Genomic DNA, 19,767 nt, shown 5'->3' with positions numbered 1-19,767 from the left:
ACTTGGACTTAATAAATTTCGTCTTATTGGACTCTACCCATCCATCCAACCATTCCAGGTCTCTCTGCCGAGCCCTCCTACCTTCCAACAGGTCAACACATGCTCCCATCTTAGTGTCATCTGCAAATTTATTGATGAAAGACTAAATACCCTCATCCATGTCATCCATCACAGAAACAAATTCCTGTTTTAGTTACACCTGGAGGGTCACCAATATAACAGAATTTCAGTTAATAGAGATAAATAAGAGGGTGGCAGAAAGCCTATTAAATAAGGTTTGATAATTTTATGCTATATCTTGGCCTCAGTCTCAATCATTTATCTGTGAATATAGAGTGGTGAAAACCAGCAAGGCTAATCAATACACATACACTTTATTCCTCCACAGAGCAGACCTCAGGTTCTTTTGAGAAGTAACAGATGGAATTTTCCCTTCCTTTGGAGAAAGCCTCAACAAGGCTAAAAATTGATTTAGAAGTACATTAATGTGCTGCTCCAGCACCATGCCTACACAGTCTGTATAACCAGCCTATCTGGCTGGATTCTCCAGAATGCACGAAGGCATAAGGTCCTCAAATTGTCACTATGACTGGCCAGATTTCCTTATTAGTTACAGATATCTATTTCCTATAATTTTTCAAAGACAGAAGTATATGCAATATAAACAAAGTACAATAGACATGAAACACTGAATCTTCCTTTATACAGAGGAAACGTCTGAGGAAAACAAGTTTTTAGGAGGCCAGGCTCATTCTCCAGTCAGCAGGCACTGGGCTGAGCAAGCCACAAGAGGGTGTGCAAACACTGTTGGAAAATGCAAGGAAACGTGAGGAAAAATGTCCAGGGCCAGGCAGCGCTTCATGATGGTTTGTTGCTAATAATGTGCCTTCCCATTTGTACTAAAAATTAATTCAATTTCCTCTTCAGATTTAATGTGTTACAAGTTTTTCTTCAATACTAATCTGGTCAGGAGAGAGCAAGAAAAGAGCATTCTTTATGTTTGACCTGGATAAATGGAATGCAGAGCCAGGTCAGAGCAGCAGGCGAGGCAGCCTTGGGCATCAGGCAAGTGGAACTCAAAGCTGCAGCACTTGCCTGTGGCTGAAGAAAACAGAGATCAGCTGTGTGCTTCTCATCCCACTTTTGCTGCCACGAAGGGAGGGATGGGGGATGCACAAGTACCAGGTAACCCCAAAAGGGCACCTACTGCCAACCCTAAACTGCAGCAGGAACAGGCATTCCCATCCCCTGGAACCCTTCCAGCCACACCCTCCTCCTTTTTTCCTTCATGAGAAACAACAACACACCTTAACTGTGGTGACATAGACTGACAAAAGACATACCTGACTGCAGATACTTTCAAACTGAGATGTTTGCATGTGGATCAAATATGAGTTTGTGAAACCTTCCACCATCATAGCCAGATTTTTCTCATCTCTTACCTCTGGATATTAGACAGTCAAATTCTGTTCTTGAGCTGAAGGTTGTTTATATAAGCCAAGGATAAATGTATTCTTAAAAGCTGCTCTTTGTGGGTGATTTAGCACAGTATAGTGGTTGCATATCCAATTCACTTAGCTGATGCAGTATTCTAGCAGGAAACAGCAGCAGGAGACCAAAGTTATGCAGGGCATGAGCAAAAAGGGAATGCTTGTGAATACTGATCTCCTGACTGATGTAATCACTGATACAAAAGTAAGTCTTATTAGCATAAAGCCCAACTCTTCTGCATGAAGTTAGACACATTTAGCACAAATCTAGTTTCTTCTAGGAGCTGAGAAAGAAAGAAAGTCACATGGCTGTGGAGCAGATCTGTGGCCATCCTGCAGCTTCTTGCCTCCATGGGATCCAGCACAGCAGCAGAAGGCCCCCAGCACTGGTAAGTCAGTGGGCACTGCTTCAGGACTCACAACTGCCTCAAAACACAGGGTGAGAGGGGATCCTTTCTTGAAAGAGGTGCTGAAATGCCTCCCAACAGTCTTGACATACCAGGTGCTGGGAGGCAACAAGTAAACTGAGACTTCTGCATTTGCAGATTAAATTAAATTTTAGCTAAATCATTGTATGTATTTTTCTATTAGTGGACAAAATCAACAAAACATCCTTAAAAGAAATTAATTGGCTCTGAGGTTATCATGGTACTCACCACACCCATAATTTCCCTTTGCATGATAGGATCATGAGTGTTTTTACCAACTAGTTTATTTTTAATCTCCATTAATTATATACCCTTATTATCCCTTCTCATTCTTCTGTCCTTCCCACTTTCTTCTCCTATTTCTTAGTCTGCAGATCTATTACTCAATGAACAACTGATTGTTCAAATGCTAATTCTAACCATCATCTGTTGCCTGTAATGGGAGAGAAAAGTCTTTCCACCAACACTGTAATAAATTTTCCAGTTGTGACAACACCAGAATAGACCAAAGATGGACTTTCAATTTTTTACAAATATGACAAAACTGTGAATAACCTGATGCTACTCAAAGACTCACAACTACAACACCTAAATTCCATAGCAGTGTGTGAATTTTGAAACAGTGCTGAAGTACAGAAAATAGTTCTATTTAAAAGATGAGTAAATAGGACTGCAGCACACTAACTTCACAGAGCCACACTTAAAAAGCCAATGACAGGCTACAAGAAAAGCTTACTGCCAACAGTTCAAAAAACAGTTTTAGGTTGTTAGTTCAGCCTGCAGCTCCAGGGACACTGACACTCAAAAAGGGATTGCAAGTGCATCACAGCAGGGTGCCCACATTGCCAGCTCCACACTTTTTAATCTCTTCATGAAAATTCTTCATTTCATGAAAGGAAATGAAATCTCACAATTTCAAGGAGTATCATTTCACTAAGTTTCAGTCATTCCATTCCACTCCATTCTTTTCATTTAATTTCAGAATTTCATTTTTTTCACACTAACCTTTTAGCAAGCTCAGGGCTGTAGCTAGGTGCCCATCCCCATTTATGGCCCTAATCTGCAAGGTGGGAAAGCAGCAATATTGTGCTACTGCCATAATCCTCTTGGCATGCCTTTTCCAGCCCCAGTTTTCCTGGAGCTGTGTACGCTCTGCAGCTCTCTGAACCCTAATCCAAACCCTAATGGCGACTTGCCCATCACCAGGGCTGGCCCAGATTCCAAAAGTGTAGAGTGAACTCAGCACTCTGCTGTGATGAAATTTCTTCATTTCACAAAAGGAAATTAAATCTTGCAATTTCTCTGAGTATCATTTCACTGTACTTCATTCCATTCCATTTCAAAAATTTAACTTCTTCTGAGAATTTTCTTTTTTTTTTTTTTCAATTTCATTTCACTTCCTTGTGTTTTCTTTCTTTGTATTTTCACTTCATTCATTGACTTCTTGTTTCATTTCCTCTCATGCAATGTTGCTATTTCAATGTAAATAGTTTCATGAAGTTTTGGTTCATTTCACTGCACCTCAAACAGAGTACCTAAGATAAGAAATTTACAACTTCTAGTGTTTAGTTTTCATATATTGTTACATGATTGTCATTGTGGTAAATATGTTGTATGCCAAGTCAAAGAATCACACACTTATTGTTAATTACTCAAATTTTACCTTCATAAATCAGAACAGTGGGTAGTTTCTCTTTTTAGTTTCTGTATTGATCTTTAGAAAGGTCAACTGAAACACTGAAATACAATTGTTTTCTCATATCCTAGTACTTCCCTTCAAGCTGTATCCAACAAGCTACAATATCAGATCATGTCCTAGTTGGTGGGGGGAAAATATTTCACTGAGAACAAAATCATATAAAAAAGATCCATTTAATGATTTACTGAAGGCTCAACATACAGAAAACATTAAAATACCAGAAGTTCTGAATGGCAATCATAAAATATGCTTCAAGAAAATTCAGAGTAATGACATCCATCAACAATTTTAGCAGAGATTTCTGTACTGTGACCAAAAGTGAACTACTTGGAGAGCTCCAGATGCTGAATCCCTTCAGTATTTTGCAGCTTAAGAATGTGTTTTCCTTTGACAGCCCACAGACACTGCGGCTGAAACCAGTCTCCAGCCTCACCAGTCTAGTGGCTGAAATCCATCTCATTCTCATGTCTCTTCAGCTCATCCCTGCAATGGCTTTACTTGGATGACATTTACTTTTGTTTCATTGTGTTTACTGCTGTCATCAATTTGCTCAGTGTCATCACTGGTGATGATAAAAATGACAGAGGAAGAGCTGAAAGTCACTTTCTTCTTTGGCCTGTCTCCTGCTTTCTGAGACATAACTATTGGTCGTATTGGTTTGTCATTCCCTGTTGCTGGTGTCTCTTTCATTGTCCTCTGGAATCTCATCAGGCGAAAGCACAGGAGTTGCAAAAGGCAGCGTCGAAACTGCAAGAGAATAAACAGAATGATTTCAGCTTCCTAAGATTCACTATCACCTACAAGGAAGTGAAGGGCACAGTACAGCAAATGACTCAAAATAAGAGACTTTGCATATCTTCTGAGTGGGTTTTAGTAACAAAAAATGGTGCCTTTGTAGTGGGTATTTTTTTCTCTACATCTGAAGAGAATCGCTGAGCCAACAGAGGGCACTGAAATGCAACTGAACTGCAACAGCTACAAGATCTGTAAAAGACAAGAGGACTTGTGTACTACATGTTTTGTTTCCATATTCAAAAATCACACAGTGGATCCAGCAAAGGAGGAATATTCTCACAAACACTCTACAGGAGGATACAAAGGGAAGGAACAAGGGGAGGAAGGGGACATAAAGGGATATTTTCTTCCTTTTCAGTAACTCCAGGGTCTGGAATTTGAACAAAGCACTTGTCACAGATGTAAAATGAAATTTCAGTGGTTAGTAACACAGACATCAAATGTTCCCCTTGAATATGGATGGAACAGAAATCTTTCAGATAACTAGCAGCTACCTGTGACACAGCAAGTCTGTTCTACTGTGTGACTAAAGAATGTGAGGCATTCAGTGAAAGCTCATACCAGCACATAGAATGCAAATTTGAGTAGTAGCAGTGTATTAATTCTCTAATTATGGTCTCCTCTTCAACAAAACAAAAGTCCAGATATGAGGATTAAAGGATGCATTCATTCAGTAGTTCCATGTTTGCACACAGTTCAAATATGATCCTTTGGGGAAGAACTCCAGTTCTACAAGAAACAAGAGGGCAACTTTCCCTTTGTTTAATACACAACAAACATCCAGGATCAAGTGGAAATAATGCACTTTTCTCTCAAAAGGGGGTAGGACTTCTTTTTTTAACCTTCCCTTTAGCTGTATTAAGGACTACTGTATTATCCTGCATGGCCAGTGCCTCTGTTTTCCCAGAAATCATGCAAGAAGCAATCAGACATGTCAAGCTGGAACAAGATTTTGCAGTGGAAAATGAATCCTACTCTGACACAGGGAAGGCAATAGGTCTGTCCTGCTGGGAAAGAAACCTAGCTAATTACAAGATCTCATAAAAGGATCATCTCAGAGAAAGAAGGGTCATGTGGACGCCATGACAACTTCAGAGGTAATGGTCTACCTTAGAGTAGCAAAGAAGATAGAAAGTGCAAGCATGTTACAACCAGGTCAGATAAAGGAAGGCTATTGTAGAGAACTTGTTCTAGGTTTCCTTCTGAGGGTAAAATAATCAAAAACAAAAAAGCAAAACCACTATAATTTTGGTCCTAATCTGGAATTAGAGGCAAAAGAAAAATACTATACAATGCATCTCCAATAAGCATGTTCAGATGACTGATGCTTATCCTGGTTGTGTCTTTACTGGCATTATACCTGACACAAGTTTGATTTGCTGCTGGGTATCAGAACCCACAAAATGTTTTTCAGATAAGATAGTCAGCCTGACAACTAGGTACAGAGTCAGTGCCAGTATATTTAAAGTCACTGTTGAAAAAGCCCTTTTTTTAAGGTGATTGTTGTTAACTTCCCATATCCAGGATAACTCTGAATAATGTGCTGCCGTGTAACTGTGGATCAGCCTGCTGTGAAATGAGCTGTGGGGGAAGAACTGCAAGAGGCCACATTGGAGGCCTCCTGCTTTTACTCAGGAAAGCATTTAAGCTCCCCCTTGCCCTTGGTCCTGACCTGAGCTGCACTCAGGCTTTGCTTGGCTGCCCGTGTGACTGATTGGAGCTCTGCCTCTCCCTGCAGGCTGCTGCCTGGCAACTGCAAGCCAGTGCAGGAAATCACAGAAAAGTCCATCTCTATAATGGGTTTAAAGGTAAGGAAAACTCAGCAAAACTCCTCCAGCAATCATTCATGGTTTTTTACCGTTTGTCAAGGGTTCTATTGAGCACCAGATATCTTTATACTATCTTAGTTTCATAAGTTTACAATGTGCATGCTACACTTCCAGTATCAGTCCTTGTGTTGCTATAACACAGAAGTCAGAGAAAAGTTTTTTTATTCCTAAAAAACAGACATGGATTATTCTAAATTTTCTCTGATGGAGTTCTATTGTGGTAAGGGAGTGATTCAGATGAGGTCTTCTAGTAGCAATCCATTTCACAGGTAAACTGTCAAATCTAGACATTTAAATTTTGACACTTTTTCCTGTCCATTTTGTGAATTAAATGTTTGAATTCACATACCAGCAAATTAAATTTCTATTCTAGTGGTATTTAAGCACTAGGGATTTTACTTCTTCTAGATTGTCACAATTTATGCTAGATGTTAAATTTTTTTTTTAAATTTTCAGATTAAAGTACATCAGACCTAAACATCATCCACAACAATGATACTGGCTACTAACAATTCAGACAAAAAAAAACATTTAATGTACTTACCTTTCTACTCATGAAGATATAGATAACTGGATTATAAGCAGTGCTTGACTTGGCAAAGAAAGATGGGATGATAGCTACTGTTGGAGTTACGAGGTTGCTATAGCCATATGTTATTAAGAGGGAGACCACTGCATAGGGCATCCAACAAATAAGGAATGTGGAGATCATCAAGAAACACATTTTAGCCACCTTCTTTTCGTATCTTAGAAGTTTGACCACTTGAACTGTCTGGAAATCTTCCACACAGCGAAGCTGTCAAGAAAAAAATAGTAAAAAAACATAAAATGGCTTTATGTTTTACTTGAACCTGGATAGTTCTACATTTATTTATAAGTAGTTTAAGTTTTAGTTTAAGGCACAGACACCATACACATTATCCTTTAAACCACAATTCTTCTGCAAGTTTACATCATGTTTCTCAGATTTTATTCTTTACATCAAGTGTAAAAATACAAGCTGAGAAAAAATAGAATAGCCAATCTACTAGAAGAAAACAAATCCAGATATTTAACAAAGCATACTGCAGTTATAAGTACTTTAGAAAAATAACTTGCCCTCAACTATTGCATAAGCAAGTTCAGTTTACATTAGTCGTCCTATGACTAGTCAGACAGTCCTGTAGGTTCATGGAAAAATTCTTTAGAGAAAAGAAAATTCATAAATAGATTTCTCTGTATTGCTTTGTCACATAGTTTGTTGCCCTAAATTATGAAATCTCTCAAGCAGAATACTAGACAGCAGGTTCCCATGTTACCTGAGTCATAAAAAAAGGAAAAGGACAGGCACATGAACATACTCCACAAATTGTCCATTGTGCCAATCCTGTTGACCATGAACCTGAATGGGTCCAGACTAATTACCCACAGAATATTAATTAATCACTTTCTCATACTAACGATTTGGATGGAATTTTCAAGTGAGGATCTGATGTGGATTAGTAAGCAATAGAAGTTCCCTACTTCCTCCCAGTAAAACCACACAACAAACAGACCTCAGTAGCTCTAGGCTGGTTCTCTCCCAATCCTACAATCTATCTAGTGGTACCTGACATGGATGAACACCAAAAATTCAAAAGTTTGAATGGGAAGTGAGAGTGCAAATTTGGCTAGGATCCAACCTTAATATACAGCTTCAACATTTTTCACTGATAATATTATATTAAGTCTTATTTGAACTAACTTACCATTCTTACTGCATGCAGAATATGGCCATAGCAATAGGCCATGATCCCAACAGGTGCTACTAGACAGCCAAGGAAAAAAAGGAGCACAAAGGAGGTATCATTGGGGTCTTTTGACTTCCAGTCCACTGAGCAACCTAACCCATGAATTTCCAGTGTGTATCTGTTCCAGCCCAAAAGAGGTGCTCCAGTCCAGGCTAGTGAGTACAGCCAGATGTAAGTGATAGCCCGCCAAGACCAAGAGAAGTCAATCACTTTGGCATGGACCACCCGAATGTAGCGCTCGTAGGCGAGAGCAGTGAGAGTCATAATTGAAACAATTCCTGAAAGAAAAATAACATCAATTAGATTATTCATAAATACTGTAAATTGAACTAAACTGCTCTTGATAAATGTTTCCTTTGCTAGCAGGTTAACTCAAAATGACCTAGTTCATATTATTAATCTAACAACAACAAGATGTTTTGTGCATTATTCACTGACTATTAAGCCAAACAGAACCACCAACTTCAAACTACTCAGAGCAGGACACTGACATCTGATCCAGGATGTACAATGGCTAAGAAGTGGGACAAGGAAAAAAGAGACCAAGTCAATACTTCATCCTAAACATTACTTTAAGTGAGGTATCATGGTCCAGGATTTGGGGTTTTTTCTACTGGCAATTGCTATAGGGTTTGTTGTAGTTATACATACATTCCTTTGGGGGTTGTGGTTTCCTTTGTCTGTTGTTGTTTAGGATTTTTAAAAGAAAAACCTATTATATAAAACTGAGATAATCAGCAATAAAAAAATCTCTTGGAAATTTAGTGAATTGAGAGTTGAGACTGAAATTAAAGAAAGCCTTTAGCAACTGAAAGCAGAGGTGTGCACCTTTAATGTGCAAACAAAATTACTAGAATAATTCTAATTTATTTCAAGATATCCTGGAAGTCTTTCCATTCCAAGAAGAATCAGGAAGGCAAAGCATTACATTGCTGGAGGTGTCCCATCTAAAAGACATTCAGTTATTTTGAGTGTCCTTTCTTGCTGCTTTCATAAAAATATCACTCCTTGTTTATTTATTTACTCTCTTCCTTTTCTGTCCATCTCAAACACAGTACACAATTATTATCATGTTATGACAGAAATCACACATTATCTTCATCTCTCAGTATTACCCTATCCAGACACTTTTATAATTTCATGAAGTTGAGGCAGTTCTGCCTTGATTAGAATATAAGGATGTTGTTTCAATGGTCTGTAACACTTGAGGCTCAAAAACCAAATTGCTCATCTGGCCACTGACTGAAATCTGTTATGATTCAGTCATAAAGCTCATAACCACAGTCTTTTAAACAACAAAAGGGTGTATTTTTCACAGCATTCTGTGAGATTATACAGATATCTGTGTCTAAATCTGTATAAATTTTATCTAATACAAAGCACAGGTATTTTTTCATGCATATGCACAGCATTTAATTTCTCCAAGTGCATCCATATGTGCCATAACGTGCATGTACACAGCTGTCAGAAGACTAACTGGGCAGATTTCACTACCAAAGAGAGAATAATCATTTCTTACTCAGCAGAAATCTGATCTAACTTTGAAGAAAGATAAACATCTAATGAAAACAAATTACAGAAGGACAGCAACATAGATTTTAGGAAGGCAACTAAGAGTAACAAAATCTAGAGCAACACATAGCCTCCCTGTAAAGGTATTTAACAGCAAAAGCAGTTTATTATTAACTAAGTATCTCACAGTTGGATATCCTTTAGGATTTTAGGAAAGTTACTTTATGCTGCAGTTATGAAAGGATTCCCTTTTTATAAGAGGTGAGCTTAGAAAACTTCCTTTATTAAGAGAAGTTTCCCCTCTAAAAGAAATGTGCCACACTCTTTCATAGATCTGTTTAAAAAGGAACAATTTTTTAAATGTGCTTTTTTTCTAGTTATCTTTAAACCTTCATCACAAAAAGATGTAGACATTCTTAGCCATGCAGTAACCTTTCACATTTAGTTTTGTGAGTTTTTTCCTTGTACAAATCATTGCTGTGGAATTTCACTTTCATAGCTTCAAATTGGACTAGCAAATGTGGGTCAGGTTTCCAAAGATCTAAGGTTGGGTTTGTTGGTGAGTTTTTGGAGTTTTTTTAAATTAAGTTGAATAGTTGTCCTTCATGCCTTTTTTGTGACCTAACATGCTGAAAATACATTAATAAATGTGGATCGAAGCAAAATATTAGTAGGTATTAGGAAATTACTACAGGACTTTATAGGTTCTATTCTACACTTACACTGGCTCAGGCAACTGCTTTATTCAATCAAATGCAGTCTACTTCCTGAACACAAGGTAAGGCAACAAGTTCCCCCTCCATTTCCCTTCTCCAAAAAATATGAATTACAAAAGTATACCTGACAGTTATGGTAGTCATCCACAGACATGTTTATGGAGGATAATCACATCACTCAAGGCTGGTTTTGCTTATATAGTGCTCTGCAGCCTTGTCTGATCAGTGGAGAGAAAGAGCAGCTCCTCAGGACGATGAGTCAGAATACTTAAATTAACCTTTTGCTCCTTACCACCTTCCTTCATTGAATGGTATTCAATGACTAATGTCCCTGTGTGGCCTCAATACTTCCCCATCCCTTTTATGAGTGCTGAATTCTAGCCATAACAAAGTAATCAAAAGCACACATACTTGGCTGAAAGTACAGGTGGTTCACAAGCAATAATTTCCTGAGTCCTTGACATTCTCAAGGAAGTCACTGGATGCTCAATATCTCTAAAAATCAGTATGTGCACATACATATTCAAACAACGCTCTATTAAGCCCCTTTCTATATAAAACCACTGTTCTTCAAAGACACACTTGAATTTTCCTCCCTGAACTATAAATGAGACCTTGGACAGCCTGCTGAACAGTACACACCAAAATGCAAATCCCTGTTCTGTTGGTATTCAAGGACTGTCGGGCAGCACACAGCCATGAGGCAGGAAATGCAGGTCACAGCACAAGATATATATAATTTATGCATGCATATGGCTCCATTTTCTACATTTCATTCAGTTTCTGTAGTCTAGTGCAGAGGAAAGCACTGAATTTTACTTCTCTCCCTGTCCCCACTCCTCTCCAGGAGCTTTTCTGGAAATTATTAAATTTCATCCTGAGTGAGTTGCATATTTTAATATGATGAAATGTCTGCTGATTAAAAAACCAAATCTGTTACAGAAAGCCATTATGGTTATTGTTTGGCTATTAGCCCCCTCTTAGCAAAAACAGGCATTTCAAACCAATTTCTACCTTTTATCTGAAACAAATTTTGTTGTGCTTCTTGAGGTACTGGAGATCTACATATTTTGATTCAAGGCTAAGATCCAAGATTCTGGGAGTTGATTTACTCTACCAGCAATTCACTCTTTATAGCTCTTTCAGAAAGATTTTACTGCCCAGTGTTTACAGAGACTGCATGGCTGATATACAGATTTTCATCTCAGACAATACCCCTATCTGTAAGTGCTGATTATAAACATAAACACTCTTTGTGTTTAGGGACTGCTGCTAGTTTTAGCTCTGATTTTAGCCTAGGAAATTACCCTAGCACAAATGAGGTCATCACCATTGAAGCTGCAGATAAACGTAGGAAAAAGGAAGTGTCTTCTTGTTTAAGCCACTAGTTTGCAATTTCTATGTTGCAACTCCTCTTCCTCACTAGCAGCCAGCCACACAGAATCAGGGAGCAGTGACAGGCTATTTCTTGTTACTTGGATGTTTATGAAAAAAAAAAATCTCATTTTTGCCATTTTGTATTGTTTTCCTACTGAAATACTTCTTTTAATGTAGATTTGATTATGTACCATATATGATAATTATCTCTTCCGTATTCTGGCCTTCTCCAGGAGTCAGTTCTGGATGCATCATTAAATACTTCAATCTGCATAGTGTGTAGGACGTCATAGAGAAGACAGCAAAACACAGCTAAGCTGTCTTGTGTTATACCATACAATGTGTATATTTTGACTTTAGGATCCTTAATTAGAAGAAAAATATTGCAGTGCTTTGCAAACTGAAGTGTTTGTTTCAACAAGTTCAAACAATCACAACAGCTTCTGCCCTCTCCATGCAAGATACACCTTATTTTCACATTGAGCCCCTGCCCCAAGGATTGCCTATCATTTGGTCAGAGGTGATATCAAATATTCCTGAAGACTGAGCAACCCTACAGAGCAACTGCAGCACAATGTAGCAAATAAGATCCATTTCTGAGACAAACTATGGCTTCTGTCAAAGGCCATATGATTTTCTGTATCCATTAATCATTGCCCTACATTCAAGTGCTGAATGACTATTTTGCATACCTAATCACAGAAGAAAGCCACCCTTCTGCAATCCCTCCTCACCTCTTTTCACATCTGAAAAGCTGGACAGCGAAAATTTAGTAGAAGCAACTTCCTATCCATAGCAAGAAAGGGTTTATTGCACTCTCTAGTTTTGTACTACAAAATATATAACCAGTCTACTTGAATTCAGCAATTAAGCATTACAGTAAGTAATGTATGTATCACTTCTAATTTATCAAGCAATTTTAACATTTGCATTCAAATCTAGGTAGGTGAAAACTCACTTCTCTTAGACATAGCAGACTTCAAGTATATTTCATATGTAGCTGTCCTATAAAGTTATTGTGAAATAAATCACCTCTTCCAGATTCAATATTCCAAGTGATTGACTCACTCTGGGGGGAAAAAAAAAGTTAAATCTGAAAGCATGCTGATTGAGCCTCCAGCTATTTGAAACACAAGATCGTAAAACTATCTGCTGAGTAACAACAGAAAATGCTTTTAGTGAGATTAAATCAGTGCACATAACATACATGGGTAATGCAAGAGGGTGGCACAGGACATTGCTGTCACTGAGCCTTAGATGAACAGGCTGTAACTAAAGCCAGGTCTACAAGACACTCTCAAGCAATTAATCCTTACTTCAGTATGTGGTGGGTGTGGTGGTGGTGGTGGTATCAGTTTGCCTTGAAGCAAAAAAAATAAAAGAACCTCAGCGGTACACACAGCTTTTCACAGGAGAGCAGAGTCTGTAAAACTTGAACAATTTTTCCCATCCTCTAGCTCACATTACTGGAATGGAGTATACACCCAGATACCAAAATCTGATTTGGTAGCTCATTGAGATCTAACTGCTGCAGTGGTAATTTGTCCAGAAGGGACGTAATACTTTTAATTAATTTGACATTAAAAGTTGGCAGTGTTTGTTTTTTTACCCTTACAAAAACAGCTTGCAGTTAGGAAAGACAGAGGTCTCTAATCACACTTCAGGAACAGTAGCCTTTCAATCGCAAACAAGGTTTAATGATATCAAGTCTTCTCCAGAGTACACCCTGACTATGCAGTCTTCTGCCAGGAGACTGCCTCAGATAAAGAGTTTTGGTGCCTGTTCCTCAAAACCATTCCTGTTATCAACCAGTTTTTCCACTCCTTTCTTCCTTTGCACCATTGAACTTAGAAGGTGTTAGAACACCAGTATTGGCCAATGTTTAGCTACCATTACCTTTAGCTGAAGTGATTTATGCTTGAGGGGTTATGTGTGTATGCTCCACGGGATAAGACTAGCTTACCTCAAAACCCTCAGTGTCTATTTCTATGTACTGAAGACATTAAAACAGACAGCCACTGCCTGGGTAGAGGTGAGCAGGACACAAATTTCTCTTGTGGACATCAAGTTATGACAGGCACTGTCATTCAAAAAAAACCTTTGAATATCTGTGAGAATCCAGCAGATATACAGAAAGATCGTGGCACCCTGACTCTGTATTTTACAATTACCCTCTTACCTGAAAGAAATTACCTATGTTGTCTAACCAAGACTTTTGAGTATGTTTAGCTGTCAGATGTCTTCTCTAGAAATCATAACCAAAAAGCTATGCTGTCAGTGATAGCTCACCTCCCAGATATGAGTTGTATTGCAAAATCAGATAAAGAGATTACACAGATCTCTACTACTTACAGCTTGGTTGACTACAGACAAGGAAAGAGTTAGAAGCTTTTTATATAAAGAGAGGGTGGCAGATGCAGTAGGGCCAGCATAGAGCTGACTGCACACCTCCATAGAAAGGTGACCCTCATGGTATAAATACATCACTTAATTGATGTGCAGCTATCCTATCACACCAGGACACATCACCTGTAACAAAATAAACACTGCAACTCAGTGAAACAAAATTAAGTGGGGATTAGCGTCCAAAACAGACAACTACGTCAGGAAAGCTTAGACTAAGACTTGTCAGGTAATTATTTATGTCATTTTCCCTACACTAATATATGAGGTGCTAAGAATGGCTTGTAGTAGAGAAAAAAAAACCCTCCTTGCAGCCTCTGCTATGAAGACATGTACCTAAACTGTATCCTTAACTTCAGACTCTAATGAGTAAAAGAAAACAGGGACTGTTATTTGTGTGACAAGGACAGATGTTCAGTAGTCAAAATTATCTATTTTGCACTGTAGCAAGCAGGTCTCTGCACCTTCTAAAAACTCAATGAAAATCTTTCAAGTCACAGAAAACACAGGCAGTAGCACAGATATCAGGTTCTGAGCTGTGCAATGCAACTCAAGAGCAGCTGTTACTACACGGGCTTGTCTCACAGTAAAGTTATGATAATGCAGAAGTAGACTATTGAGAGGAACACAAAAACCAGCCATTTATTCCTAGACAGACAATCTGTAGTTCTGCTGCCATCTTCTATATTTAAATGTTTCAGACTGTGAACATCTGCTTACAGGGTCCAAGTTCTGGATCTTAACATGCCTCCAATTGGCTGGTAAAATGAGAAGCACTCTTACAAAGTAAATGCTCAATTCTTCAATGTAAAATTGTTTAAAGTGCAGAGAGTGCCCTGGTATCAGCTGTCATTATTATGTAATGAAGGCTTTTAAAAATATAGATGCTACTGGTTTATTTTAAGCATATGTAATACCTATGTATTTAATCATATTGAAATCCTTAAGAGGAACACAGGAATACCTTGATCTCAGCTTTCAAAACAGCACAAGGAAAAACCTAACGACACGCAAAAATTTTAAATAAAGCTGCTGAATCGTCATTTTCAACATAATTCCGGATTAACTGCAGTAATTAGGAAGAAACTGATTTTTTAAATTAGTTGAGAATTAGCTCTGAATTTAAAGTGAAAATCCTATTAAAAAAAAAAAAAAAAAGAAAAAAAAAAAAAAGGCAGATTTAATAATTTGTCCCAAACTTGTTTACTATCAGGGGAACCTCTCATTTATAAGTCAACACATGCAGAGCACAACATACTGCACGTATTGGCTCTTAGGGGTTGTCCTTCTGATTAAAAAGCATGCATAAGGATGGAAAATAAAACTAAACATCCTTCAGACCTGAAGGGCTGCCACAGAAAGCTCATGTAGCAATGTCCAAGATCATACCCAAGAATTAAATCACAAAGGTGTAAATAAAGAGTCATCCCATCTAAAATGATCCAGACTGGGTCCAATCCCAGAAAATATCCACACTACTAAAGTAACCTCATGTGGTCTGTTATGGTTTAACAGACTCCATATCCATCAGAGCTACCACCACTTCATTCTAGAAACATCTTTATTATGTCACTGTGGCTTACTGAGCAAATGAACACTGCAAAGCTGTAAGCACTCTGCATAGTTAATGAGAATTTCACTTTTCAAAGCTGTCAATTTTGTATTCTCATCAACAAATGTACCTTGTATTCCCAAAAGTTCCTGGGGAGACTGTTATGCTTTCAGAAGCACTTTTAAGTAATACACATGTAAGACTTCCATTACATTACTTTCCCTACCACCATCACTTCAAAATAACAGGTGACTTGGGCTGTTATATACAAGAGAAATATCTTTATAAATATAATACTTGGTTACTCTGAATGAAATATTTTATCAGTGTGTTCACCACTACCAGGAGCAAAAAAACCCAAAAATAAACAAACAAAAAAAACCCCATCCACATAAAAAACAGGAAAAAAATATCACCAAAAAAAAGAAAAAAAAGAAAAGGGGGGGAACCCACACACACACACACACAAAAAATCCAGGCAAAATACCTAATCCCAAACAACAACAAAACATTACCAAACAGGAAGAAACAAACAAAAAACCTTCAAATTGCTGCTTTTTCCATAAACACATTATAAAATGAAAATAGAAGCCATGGTAGCAATAATCCAGATGGCAAACAGAGTATGATGCTCTCTGCAGGGCATCATTTATAATTTTTTTTTTCTTCAGCACTGACATGCCCCTGCTTTTCTACACAGGTGGGGAATCACTTATCTTCAAAAACAGGAAAGAACAATCCTTCTATTTCTAGATGAGAATATGAAAACAATACTGTGGAGGTTAAAATTACATACCACTTTATCAGATGAGCATTCAATTATGATAGCCAAGTTAAATATTTTCTATTGCTTTACATGCTGAAAAAAATAAATTAAGGCTTCATTCCTGAACAGTAAGTTGTGCATTTATTCTCCACTCATCAACTACACACAAACACACACTTTTATAATGATAACAGTAATATAAAAATTCTTCACAATGAAGAAGATTATGGAAGAGGAACACAGCATGACCAACCACAGGAAGACATAATTTAACAAACCACAGATGCTAACTTGGTTACTCTGTAGACAAGGCCCATGAATTTGCCTACATTTCTTTGTCAAAAAAAAAAAAAAAACTTAAATAGAGGGATGCAGGAAAGCATCCATACTAAATATATTTATAGTAACAAATTATGTAGCACAACTCAAAATAAACAGAAATTAAAAGTCACATGTGATCAAGCAATTTCCTTACTGATTTATATACCTCATTGTTTCTATTTCTACTGTTTCAGAAGATGGTATGAGACTATTACAGTCTGGTTTTTACCTTTACTATGTATTTATTTTTTGAACCTATATGGAAAATACCTCCAACAGAAATAGTAAGTATAATATGTAAGAGATAAAGGTAGGAACAGAACTTTACTTTACACCCCCTGTGTAAGATTAACATTCATTTGTCTGGCAGCATCTGCTTGGCAGACAAGTACTTGAGTTTCTCAAGAATTTGAACAGGCTGAATGATGGAGACAACCTTATGCCAGCCAGGTTCTCTAGTACTTTTCCTGAAGCCAACAGCTACACAAATGTCTAAGAGCTGTGCATTGCAGAAATCATCTGGTACCAAACACTGCACAAATGATGAACTACATCCTGCACCCACCATAACTTCCAAGACATAAAATTTTTGCTGCACTATGCAGCAGGAGTCAAATCAAGCATAAGGAATCATGCCCCTTTGCACAGCAGCCCACAAAATGCAGACCACAGAGCCACGTGAAACAAAGGTTATGTATGCAGGAAAGCTACAAGGCTTATTGGAGACTAATCTGTCACCTTAGAGTCAATTTTCAGTGTATACACGTCCAGTGGGTGCACAGTGATCCAACTCTGCTAGAAGAAGAAGTATGTAACATGAGTTTAGATTTCATTACTGGTCAGAAACACCAGTCTCATCCTTTGCAGCATCCTCTAATAGTAAAGAAAAAGCATTATTCCTTTTAAGAGGCTGCATGTACATAGCCGGACTGCAACCTATTCTGCAGATTTCTGCAAAGGGTATGGATTCATTTCAGGAAGGAAAGCAGTGAAGAGTTTATAGGTTTTGAAAGTGGAAATAGTGTAAGCACTGCTTCTGCAGTGCTAAATTTTCACGGGAATCAGTGTTTTCCCAAAGCCCAGCTGTGACAGCATTACGACTGAGAGATGGTATCGAATTTCACATATGGATAAGGAAATTCAAGGCACTGCCACACACTGCGTAGCTTTATAAACAGACAAGTGGCAACACTGAGAAGGCTGCTGGGGAGCAGCTCTCCACCTGTTCCCCGAGCCGGAACACTGCTGACCCTACACCCAGAGTCATACGTGCTCCTTATCCACAGACTGCAGCGCTTCCTCCTATAAAATACTGTGGTATATGATCATGAATTCTGCGCATCACTCGGTCAACTCCAGACCTCTTCCAACAGCGCTGCTCCCCTTTTCCCTACATGTCCCATTACACCTTACACAGGCAAAGGCGGGAGGTCGAAAAACTGATGCGGATCGTTTTCTCCGGTACTGTCGTTCTGTTTTTTACCAAAAAGCGCCGGCTCCACACATCCCTCACCCCCCTCCCCATACTCAGGGCAGCGACTGACCCCCCGGGCCGGAGTGCCCCGCGGGATGCGGCGGCTGGGAAGCGGGGACGGGGCGGGAGCGGCTGGGAAGCGGGCACGGAGCGGTTGGGGCGGTTGGGAAGCGGGGACAGAGCGCGGGACCGCCGGTTCGAGCGGGCAAGGAGGGAGGCGGCCGGCAGGACAGGGAGGGACCCACCGAAGAGGCTGCTGCTGAAGCCGTCCCAGACGCAGCCGGCGGCGTCCCACACCCAGCGGCTCCTCAGGCAGGACATGAAGGTAAGGCTCACGCCGAAGACGGACACCAGCAGGTCGCTGAGGCTGATATTGACGAGGAAGAGGTTGGTGGGCGTGCGGAGCCGCTTGAACTTGTAGTAGAGCACCAGCACCAGCAAGTTGTTGCACAAGCCCAGCATGCCGATGGTGGCGACCAGCAGCGCCAGCAGCTCGTAGGTGCCGGCGCTGAAGAGAGGCCGCTCGCCCGGCACCTCCTGCTCGGGCGCCGCGGGCTCCGGGCGGCTGGAGGTGCCCGTGCCGTTCCCCGCGGGCATGGCTCCCGGCCGGAGCGGGGCTAAGCCTGCCGGCCCGCTCCCAGCCCCATCGCACGCCGCTGCTCCGGGCAGGAGGAGGAGGAGTCCCCGCTGCCTTCCCGCCCACGGAGGGCGCGCCCTCGAGTGGCTTCGCCCTCGCCTGCCCCGGGGCGGGCCAGGGCCCGGGCATGGCCCCCTTCCGAGCGAACGGCGCTTCTCGCCCTCTTACCGCGGTGAGCTGCCCGGTTTTGGCCGGGATGTGGTTGTTGTCTCCGCTTCCTTAAAAATCCTCTGTGCCTTTTGGCTGGGCCGCGGCTGCTGTCAGCATCGCTTCCCTCACGGGTCGCGTTCGGGCAGACCTGCTCCGCGGCCAGCTCCGCGAAGAGGCAGGACCGAAATTGACGCTTCTTCCCCAGATGTCCTGGCAGTGAAAACTCCTGTTATGGCAATAATGTCTTCTCAGGAGGTTGCCCGCACGGCTCACGGCTTGTCTCTAGGAGTTGGAACTCCAGAAAGCGACCCGGCAACAGCGCGGCCCGTGCAAACCTGTGGTGCGAGTGAACACTTGTTTGTCAGCCATGGGGCAAGTAAGGCACCACGGTTTGCACCGTGAATTTGCCTGTTTTATACCTTTGTCTGTGCAGGAATAGCGTGGCTGCCTGTGTACAGACAGCTCTGGCCGCTGTTTGTGTTGGGTGTTGCCCTGAGCTGTGTTCGGGTGCCTGTGCAGTCTCCAAACCCAGCCCTCCCCGGCGTGTTTCACTGGGAATTCTCCTCACCATGGTTGTGCACACAAAGCACCTGGCAGCAGTTTCCTCACAGAAAGACCTCTAGTCTGTTTCCATTAGTATTATGTGTTGATATGTGACAGCCTTAAGGCCCCGAAGAAAACTTCCAGTTTAGGTCTATTCTTACTTTAGTTTAAAAAAAAAAAAAAAAAAAAAAAAACCAACAACAAAAAACCCAAAACAACCAACTGTGAAAGCATCGGAATTATAATGTTTTAATGGATACAAGTCTTGTCAAAAACAGCTGTTTGGTTTTTTTTTTTTTTCTTATT

The 19,767-nt window shown here is 40.0% G+C and overlaps 2 protein-coding genes across 5 annotated transcripts in view; one reads left to right on the top strand and one right to left on the bottom strand.

Moving 5' to 3' along the window:
• Positions 1 to 3,774: 3,774 nt before the first annotated feature.
• OPN3 (opsin 3) lies at positions 3,775 to 19,334 on the bottom strand. The gene is given in 5 exon segments (XM_079333407.1): positions 3,775 to 4,364; positions 6,786 to 7,037; positions 7,969 to 8,288; positions 18,377 to 18,650; positions 18,652 to 19,334. Coding segments are annotated over 5 exon segments (1,362 nt in total). The 5' UTR covers positions 18,898 to 19,334; the 3' UTR covers positions 3,775 to 4,094.
• WDR64 (WD repeat domain 64) overlaps positions 18,863 to 19,767 on the top strand; it is a 67,038-nt gene continuing 66,133 nt past the window's right edge. For 3 of the 4 annotated variants that reach the window (XM_079333387.1, XM_079333388.1, XM_079333385.1), the window contains exon 1: positions 18,863 to 18,940. The gene's annotated coding sequence lies outside the window, so the exon portion shown is untranslated. The remainder of the gene's footprint in view (positions 18,941 to 19,767) is intronic. The other variant, XM_079333386.1, reaches the window with a different exon arrangement.

The sequence above is a fragment of the Erithacus rubecula genome (genome assembly GCF_903797595.1).
Source record: "Erithacus rubecula genome assembly, chromosome: 2".
In the NCBI taxonomy this organism is placed as follows: Eukaryota; Metazoa; Chordata; class Aves; order Passeriformes; family Muscicapidae; genus Erithacus; species Erithacus rubecula.
The sequence above is the reverse complement of the archived record's forward strand: the minus strand, read 5'-3'. Positions and strand labels throughout refer to the sequence as shown.